Consider the following 9968-nt stretch of genomic DNA (forward strand, 5'->3'; position numbering starts at 1 on the left):
TAATAGAAGACGTCAACGTCCTCCGCCGTTTAAGGCACCAACAGAAGCGTAACCTCTCACGAGAAGTTACGGGGGCCGGGATGTTGCGTACGACCTCATTATGAAGTAAAAGCATATATGCGGATGTAGCGAAGTAAAACACTTCAAGATAAAACACCTCAAGTTAAAACAAAGTTCAAGCAAAACACGCCTCAAGCAATAGCGCGCGCTTCAGAAACGCAACAAACATAAACAGGTATTCAACCGTTCTCACGGTTCAAACGAGGAAGTAACTTTACGCAATTCATAAACCATAGGTACATGTCGCATTAAGTATAAATAAACTTGTTATCAAAATAGTCATAGATACAGTTAGCTGACCTATATGCGGTCAGCAACTAAATAGCATATAAGAGGTGAAAACCTAAATAAAGTAAGCGCATTCGAACACAAACCTCAGAATCGCTCGTTTCTTAATAGTCGGAGGCACTCTCCGGTCGACGAAGGAAAAATATACCCGACTCGGTGTAAAGCACCGGCGTTGGGCGCTGCGACGGAGCAACACATCCGCCAGCAGCATTAGTATCTCCTAAATCCAGTTCATTTTCGGCTTCGATTACGTCGAGCGAGCAAATACTCCTAATAGCATCTTCTTATTTTTCTGAAAGAGTTGAATCAACTTCTACAAATTCCGTCAACGGAGTTTTAGTAATACATGATTTTGAAAAAGATGAATAAGTAAGAGAAATGTTAAGAGAGCTAAGTAAATCGCGACCAATAATGATAGGCCACGAAATTCCAGGTAATATAATAAAAGAATGTCAAACAGAATGATCCCTAAACTGGATTGTGCAATTAATTCGTCCTCGAGAATAAAGTGGTCTCTTAACCATAGTGCAGTATTCAGTTGTTGGAAGAGGTCCTAGCAGCCTAGCTGGTACTACTGTGTCACTGATGAAGCTCACAGGACTCCCTGTATCGAGAAGGGAACGAACGCGATTGAGGGTGGTACGCTTAGTAGAAGGGTGTAAAAATGTCAAACTCACCTCTTGGTTTGTGCCGAGAGTATCATCCGAGCTAATACATCCCTCAACAGTGGCGTTGGCTCGACGTTCAGGACAATTACGGTAGACGTGCACAGTCTGGAAACAGCGGAAACATCCGCCAGGTGAGCGCTTAAGCTTGGAGCAGGCACTCTGAAAGTGTCCAAATCGGGAGCAGTTTATGTTTATGTTTATGTTTATGTTTATTTGTCTATCGATGGACAATAATGCCCTCTCGAACCATTTTAGCAATGTTTTACAATGAGTTCTTTACAATGGATTACAATAACATAGAACATAAAATTGTGCACTATGGAACCAAATTTAACACAGAAACACGATCATTAAACTCAGTTGGCAAAATCCTCGGCTCAAAAGCGTCGCTGACTGCGTTGAAACTCAGCACATGAGTAGGAACGGGTCAAAGGAGCCAAATTGCGTTCTACGGTCGTCGAGGGCCAACATTGCCCGAGTCCGGAGCGGCCTGGCCGGAACGTACAGGTTGATGGCAGCCAGTAGTGACGGAGAGTCAATACGGCCGTCGAGAAGTCCCGTGATGAACGACAACCTGGCTTTTCGTATTCGCTCACTTAGGGTGGGTAGCCCGAGTAGTAAACACCTAGTTCGGTAATCGAGCCTTTGGTTCCATGAGCGAAGTGCAAATCGTGAAATTTTGCGCTGGATTGAATCCATTCGAGCTAACGGACGCGCTGCAGTTGGCCACCATACGATATTTGTATATTCCATCAACGACCGGATAAGTGAGCAATAGAGCGCCTTGGTGCAAGGTATATCATTAAGCTCGCGAGTGTTATTGATAACTAGTCCTAGCATTCTATTGCTGGTGGCTACTACGTGATCCAGCTGATCCTTAAATGATAGTTTTGTATCGAGCAAAACACCTAGATCCTTAATACATTGTTTTTGCGCCAAGGACTGTCCATCAAGCGCATATTCATACAATGATGGGCAGCGAGAACGACTGAAAGTGATGACTTCACATTTATGTGTGCATAGGGATAAAGCATTACGGTTGCACCAACACTGGAACTCATGCAAGGAAGTTTGCAGTCGGGCATGGTCTTCTGGTTCACGAATAACACGAAAAATTTTCGCGTCATCTGCGTACAGTAGATGATTATCAGCCGGAAGGATCAATGTCGCGTCGTTGATGAAAAGAAGGAACAGCAAAGGACCCAGGTTGCTGCCCTAGGGGACTCCAGAAGATGCATGCACTGGACTTGACATGTACGGGCCTAACTTCACAGAATATTGACGATCTGTAAGGTACGATCTAAGCCACATTATCATAGGGTTTGGGAGACCAAGTAAGTCGAGTTTCGCTAGCAAGATGGAGTGCGATACACTGTCGAATGCTGCCTTGATATCTGTATAAATAGCATCTAGTTGTAAGCCGTTATCGATAGATTTATGGCATTTGCTAACAAATTCTAGTAGATTAGTCGTTGTAGATCGCCTGGGTACAAAACCATGTTGATTCACACTAATATAGTTGCAGGTCGAGGCCAACAATGGCTCATAGATTAGCATTTCGAACACCTTTGCACACACGCTGAGTGAGGTTATGCCACGATAGTTTACAGCATCATTCTTACAGCCCTTCTTGTAGATGGGTGTCATCCAGGAAGATTTCCAAGTGGCAGGAAAGGTTCCACATCTCAGGGACTCCTTAAAAATCTTCATCAGCGAGGGAGCAAGCGCAGAAGCACACCACTTTAGGATAACGGCCGGTATACCATCTGGGCCAGGGGTATATGAGGAGTTGACACGTTTGATGGCAGAGGTGATCGTATCGACAGTGATGACTGGTAGCATAGGGAGCAGTGCACCAACAGGTGTGTTAGAGAGAGCATCGGCCAAATCCTCTGGACCAGTAGTTTGAGAAGCGAAGTTGTCCTTGAAGCGCAAGGCAAACAATTTACACATTTCTGGCAGGGAACAGGTACTGTCACCGTCATAACGTATAATGCTCGGTAGCCCAGCAGATTTTCGTTTTTTGTCCATATAACTCCAAAAGCGCCTAGGGTACTTGCAGAGGGAACGTGCAGTTTGTTTCAAATAACTTCGGTGACAGGATCTATTATATCGGCGATAGAGAGAATGAACTCTGTTGTAATAAAGACGTGACGTGCTGTTTCGTTCTGCTGGTTGATCAGAATAGGCTTTTCTTTTTTATTTTTTTAATGCATTTAGTGTGCGATCAGCCCATGGTGGTCCACGACGAGGAATTTTAACAGGAGTGCATTCACATATAGCAGATCTCATGAACTCACAAAAAGCCTCTGTGGCATCGTCAATGGTTGAATAGTCTGAACAGTTAAAAGAATTGTCAAAAGATAAAATCAATCGCTCCAATTTTGGAAGGTCAACACGAGCATAATTCAGCCTTTTATCAGCATCAATGGCTGTAGCGATCGTAACTGGGGCTACGTTGTCCAAATCAAAGTCAAGCGGAGGGTGGTGTTCGTCGATAGTAGTAAGGGGATATTCACAGACACGTATTGAAGAACTGGCCAATTTGCGTAAATTAGGTCAAGTATTCGCCCCGATGAGTTAGTATTGAAGTTAAGCTGGTATAGTCCACTCTGATGCAAACCATCAACGAACTGGACACTGCGCGCGGAGCGTGCATGAGGCTCATAGAAATCAAAAGCAGCTCCATTTTCCTCTGACGCCGATGTCCAGGATAGCGTAGACTGGTTGAAATCACCAATAAGCATGAACCTGTCTCTCGGACCAAGAGTAGTGCAGATATTAGCAACGATGTCGATCAATGCACTTATTTTCTCCTCATTCTTGCTATGGTTAGGAGGCAGGTAGGCAGCGGCAATAAACAAACGGTGGTCGCATAACTGAATACATACGCAAGTGAGTTCTAACAGTGGCGGCAACGTAGGAAGCACATAAGAGAGAAGAGAAACGTTGCATGCAATTAAAACACCACCCCTACGAGAGTGAGAGCTGTTATTGGCATCCCGGTCGCATCGGTAAACACGATACTCATCTCCTAGAAGGAGAGCGGTGGGAATACAGGGATTAAGCCATATTTCAGTGAGTACCAATACATCGTATTCCGTCTCAAGAACCGACAAACGGAACTCATCAATTTTTTTTTATCATTTTTTTCATTTTAGTGTTAGTAGGCGCTGTGGTGTTGCAATTGAGCGAGCTTATCGTAGAAGGTGAGTGTATTGTGTTTGTTGTAGAAGGTTTTGCTCGAGCCGTATGCGCAAAATATGGGTGCGCTGCTGTAGTGCGGTTACTTCGGAAAAAATTGAACCAGTGTAGTTTGAAGTGTTTTTGAACGTGACGTGGACGGAAGAGTGGGTGAAGGGAGAGTGCAGTTCATATCGGTTGGTGATTGTTCGGTTTGTGTTCGTGCAGGTTCATGGATATGTGCAGGTGAGTATGGATTATTGTGGGGATTATTGTGTTGGGTACAAGGCTGCTGTGGTGCCGGTGAGTGTTGAGTGCGAGGCTGTTGTGGTGCCGGTGTCTGCTGAGTACGGGGTTGTTGCGGTATCGGTGTGTAAGTGTTCGTGTGTTGTGTTCGTGAATGTAGAGATCGCGGCGGGAGTGAAATGAACTCACGCACACCGAGCCCGACCGGTCAGGAGGCTGCGTTAAGTGCCTTACTACGAAGGGCAGCAGGGATTCTGACCTTGAACGATACAGCACTCAATGGGCTAGGAACCGTTCCTGCTTTTAGCAGGCTAAAAGCAATTGCGTCTGCATTGTCCAACTGCAAACACACCAACGAGACAACTTGCTCTATGGTGACGGACGCAGCCAACCTTGAAAGATGCAGCCATAAATAATCGGTTCTTGGTGTCTGTGAAACAGTTGGTATTGAAGCGGAGGCTGTATTAGTACCTGTGATTATTGGTGGTAGTCAAGGACGATCGATCCGGTGATTGTTGTTTGTATTTGTGACGTTTGAGATTGCTGCACTGTCAACAAACACGGCATCTGAGGATGCAACTGCATCACGAAATAATCTTCGTCTTTTTCCGTTTGGTAGTGCATCTGGGAGCAATTGATTGCTATGTTGCAAGGATGCCGAATGGGCCGTGGCGATTCCGGCAAAGCCATCCCGAATCTCCTGTATTACCGGTGGGACCAAGCTAGCCTTCATGGCATCAACAGCAGCTGTGAGGGCTGCCTGAAACCCAACCTGCATACCCATGCCCTTGATCGCCTTGCTACGCGGATTCCCGATGGCGTTAGTACACCCAATGCAACTCCAGTGCAGGGAAGCCATCCGTTTCACTTCGTCGATGACCGATACAGGCACCTTAGTGCACGCCAGATGGTATGTACCCTCACAATATAGGCACGTAATTGACCCTTCAACCGGGCCCAGTGCTTCCGAACATGCATAACACACATCCTCCATTTTAGATGCCGCTGCAGATGAACGTCGAAGGAGCCACAAATAAAATCTAAATATATCGCGAACACGGTGGTTCTCGTCAGGAACACGATGGCAGGGTCACGAGACTACACTCATGGACACACTAAAAATTGTGCTGCTTATAGCAAAACCAGATTACACCAATAAAATAGCGGATAAATGCGGAGTGATAGCAGTAGACACGCTATGTTGACAACTGTCAAAGCAAGAAAAAAGTTGATGCAGCGGACAGGTTCCTGCGACGGTTGGGGCCGTTCCATACGGCTGTTCATCGGGGCCCGAAAATCGGCGGAAGGGGGCTTGATGGTACGAAGGTGACGGCAAGACTCCAAAAGCTTCAGCTTCTTCCGGAAATCTTCCATCGTGAGAAGCATGAAATGCAGGCTTGAAGTAATTTTCGGGCTTCTAAAGCCGTCGATGACGATCGGGATCAGTTCCGAATCGGGTATGTCGGCTTGGCCAGCTATGCGCTGCATGTCAAACAGGTAGTGGAGGGCAGATTCTTGGGGCTGCAGCCGACGATTGCGGAGTTGGCGGTACACAGATTCAGGAGTAGCGACGAAATGAAGGTTGTCGATTAGCTCCATCTTCAGTTCGTCGTAAGTGGTGACGACAAATGCTTTTGCGACGTTAGCTGCCGTGCCTGTGAGGAGCCGAAGAGTGAACAATAATTTATCCGCGTCGCATACCGCGTCGGTGAAGTGAGAAAAGGCGTTCCAGATCACGGAACCAGCGGATGACATCGGAATTTTTCTCAGCATCAAGCGGCTAGATGAAGGATTCGAAATCCTTTACACAGATGGCGGTCGGTTGCTGCGCCTCGAGTTGATGCACTTTCTGACGCAATTCGGCTAACTGTAGCTGCATTCGTAGCGCTTCGATGTGAGCCTCCATATCGTCGGAATCGCGGGGAAGGGGGGCGGCTACACCTTGGGCGGAGGGCAGATTAGCATTGGCGTCGGTGGTGTTGTTCGTCGAAGAGGCATCATTAACGGCGTCACCGCCATTTTCATGAGGGTGATACAAAATGTCGGCCTCGGGATGGTTTGCGCAAGCGGAAACCGATGCCATGGCCAAGGTGGTGGGCTGCGCTGCTCGGGGGGAACGAGCGACCAGCTCGAGAGAGGCTTAAAGTTGCCTAAGTTGTGTGACGGTGACGGTATTCGGCACATCGGCTTCGATGAGTGCCCGGCGAAGTTCGTCTTTGCCTACCATTTTATGAAATGGCGTTATGTCACACACACGCACGTACACAGACACACGTATCCCGGCTGGTTAAGCGGCTTGCAGTTTAGTTTAGTTTATTAATCGATGGACTATGAAACCCTCTCGAGTCAAAATTTGTTTACAATACACATTAGATAACGTACAGAACATTTATATATTGTTATCGTTGAACGCATTCCAAACACTTAAAAGCGAAGTCAGTTCCGTTATCGTCATGCCAGGCTCGTAAATATCGTCAGCTGAATTTAAAAGACGGCACATACAAAGAAGGGAGTTGCGAGAGCCAAATGTTGTTCGGGTTTCAGCGACTGCCAGCATTGGTCGGCGACAAAGTATTCTGGCAGGAACATAGAGGTGAATCCTTGAAAGTAGCTCGGGACTGTCGATGGTTCCGTTTAAGATTCCCGTGATAAATACCAGTCTGGTGTGCTCAACACGTTTGGCGAGAGGCGGGATCCCAAGCAGCAAACACCTAGTTCTGTAGTCGAGACGACGCGGCCAATCACGAAGGGCGGAGGGCGTTGCCTTCCGTTGGATGGACTCTAGCCGCGCAAGTGCCCGAGTAGATGCTAGCCACCAAACAATGCTAGCATATTCCAGCAGTGGTCTGATAAGTGCGCAGTACAGTGTCTTGAAACACATAGGATCACGATGCTCGCGCGTCATGTTTATGACCAAGCCAAGTAGACGATTGGCATTAGCGACTACTTGGTCTATCTGTTCTTCGAAGGAGAGTTTAGCATCTAGGAGGACTCCTATATCCTTTACACAGTTCAGTCTTTCGAGGTTCTGACCATCAAGCGTATAATTAAACAGCGCTGGAGCTCTTGAACGGCTGAATGAGATTATGGCGCATTTATCGATACAGACGCTTAGTGCGTTACGCTTGCACCAGGAGACAAATTCAGTCAAAGTGGCTTGAAGTTGAAGATGGTCCTCGGGCTCACGGATTTCACGATAGATTTTAGCATCATCTGCGTAGAGTAGGCAACTATTATCCGGGAGTGCCGTGCACAAGTCGTTTATGTAGAGCAGAAACAATAGAGGCCGCAGGTTGCTGCCCTGGGGTACGCCGGAAGAGGCACCGATAGATCTAGATTGATGGGAGCCCATTCTAACTGCATATGAACGACCACATAAATACGATTTCATCCACTTTACCAGGGGTGGTGATAATCCAAGTCTATCAAGTTTTGCCAGAAGAATGTTGTGGGACACACTGTGAAAAGCCGCCTTAATGTCCGTGTAAATGGCATCAACCTGCATACCATCATCAATGGACTTATAACAGCCGCTATCGAATTGCATCAGATTTGTCGTAGTTGATCTCTTAGGCATGAATCCATGTTGGTTGGTGCTGATGTATTTGCCGGCTCTAGCGCCAGGTTGAATAGGAGACAAGCAAGCCCGTCCCCCTGGCGCAGACCCTTGGTGGTAGCAAAATGTCTTGAGGGTTTTCCATCCATCCTCACCTGGCATGTGAAGTTGGTCATAGTCATTCTAACTAGCCTTATCAGTTTGGCCGGGATTCTAAAAAAGCTCATAGCGTCATACAGTTTTACCCTGGCTATGCTATCATATGCGGCTTTGAAGTCAATGAAGAGATGGTATGTGTCGTTTCTCTATTCAGCCATCTTCTCCAAGATCTGCCGCATGGTGAAGATCTGATCAGTGGTTGATTTTCCATTTCGGAATCCTCTTTGATAGCAAAGAATCAATGCTGAAGGATCAATAATAACGTTATTTCTTTGTGTGACGTTTTTCTATTAAAAATAGCTATTATTTAAGTATAAAATGGGTACATGCCCAACTATAACGATAGGACACATAATTTCCAGGCGAATATAGAATAAAGCAACGAAAAAGTCACATCACTGTGGATTTTAAAGGACTCATTCTAAATTCCCTTTAACTGGTGCAGTTTAAGAATCCTGTGTAAGGGAATTTGCTCGAATTCCTGATTATTCATGCTCGAAAATGTCAATTGGGTATGCTCGAATGCACCGCCAAAGATGATCCCGAGGATGCGTTGGTCGTCGTGTTTCGCCGCTGTCCATTGCATGCTATAAAGTAACATACCCATTCATCGTCGGCCAATGACGCAGCACGAGCGCGAGTGATACATCGTGACATCATCCGGAAAACTTGCCGCTGGGGTACGGTGGTGTTCTGAAGACTGCCGATTTTGATACGACCGACCTTGTTACGGGATTTCGGTGTACGAGCCGACCTTGTTCCGGTACGACGCTGTGCGTTTTGCTCGAGTATTTATCTCCCGAGATGGCACAATGTCTGCCGCACACTAAAACAGTCGATCTATGGACTTTGGGCGTGCTGGCGTACAAGCTGCTGTGCAGTAAGGCCCCGTTTTTGACGACCACTTATCAGGAATCGTACCGTAAAATCATGACGCTGCAATTTAAGATGCCGCCAGATGTGACGAAGCCAGTGGCGCATCTGATCTCGCGACTGTTCCTTTAGGAGCTGGCTAGCCGTATGCTGCTAAAAAATGTTGCGTCTATCCCTGGATTCACCACGTGCACAAAAAGTAAATCGGAACTGCTGCTACCATGTGAAATTTATCGCTATGTTCTCACTAAGTATGTTTATAAGATACCTATACCCTTTAGTTTTTTTAACCCCTTTCTCTTCTAAGAAGTAGTGGTATTGAATGTAGTAGTGATATGAAAAAAGCAAGTGTAATGATAAGTTATGATAATTGTCATTTGTTTGTTCACTCGAATGTTTTTATATTTTCTTCGTGATCAACATCTGTTCCTATTTCAATCATCAACAAATATGCAAATGCAAAGCAAATATGGCAAAATATTTCTTAAGCTATAGACCGTCTTTGGATTGAGAGACTGCAATTGATGGGGTTGCATTGTGATGAACAAGATCGTGCTCAGCCTCTCGTGGTACCTTTGGTGCCTCAGTTTTATATAAAGGAGAGCGTAGAAGGGTATGGCTATATTCATTTCAGCGCAGCCATGCACCTTACAGTGCAACGATAAGATAGAGTTTATGTTTTGTTTTTGATGATTTGTTATTGTAGCATAATTTGTTCAGCTATTTATATAGTGGACCTATTCATCCAGCTTCATGACGGTGTAATTTGGAAAAGGAAAACATATTAATCATTCCCTATCCCCTAATAGCAGAAAGCTGGTCTCAATATAGGCTAGACGTAGTTCGATTTTCTCCCGGAGCACACACCAACCAGTGATTGACTATCCGGTTAGATGATACGAATAAGTCTTGTGAATATTTTTACATAACGTCAG

General features: G+C 45.8%; 1 protein-coding gene across 1 annotated transcript; it reads left to right on the plus strand.

Annotated features, from left to right (window-relative positions):
• Positions 1-4945: 4945 nt before the first annotated feature.
• On the plus strand, positions 4946-5547 carry LOC120895073. Its single transcript, XM_040298084.1, has 3 exons — positions 4946-4953; positions 5065-5355; positions 5445-5547. Exons 2-3 carry the CDS (start codon positions 5089-5091, stop codon positions 5487-5489), a joined length of 312 nt encoding a protein of 103 aa, XP_040154018.1. The 5' UTR covers positions 4946-4953; positions 5065-5088; the 3' UTR covers positions 5490-5547.
• Positions 5548-9968: the final 4421 nt, after the last annotated feature.

The sequence above is a fragment of the Anopheles arabiensis genome, chromosome 2 (genome assembly GCF_016920715.1).
Source record: "Anopheles arabiensis isolate DONGOLA chromosome 2, AaraD3, whole genome shotgun sequence".
Lineage (NCBI taxonomy): Eukaryota > Metazoa > Arthropoda > Insecta > Diptera > Culicidae > Anopheles > Anopheles arabiensis.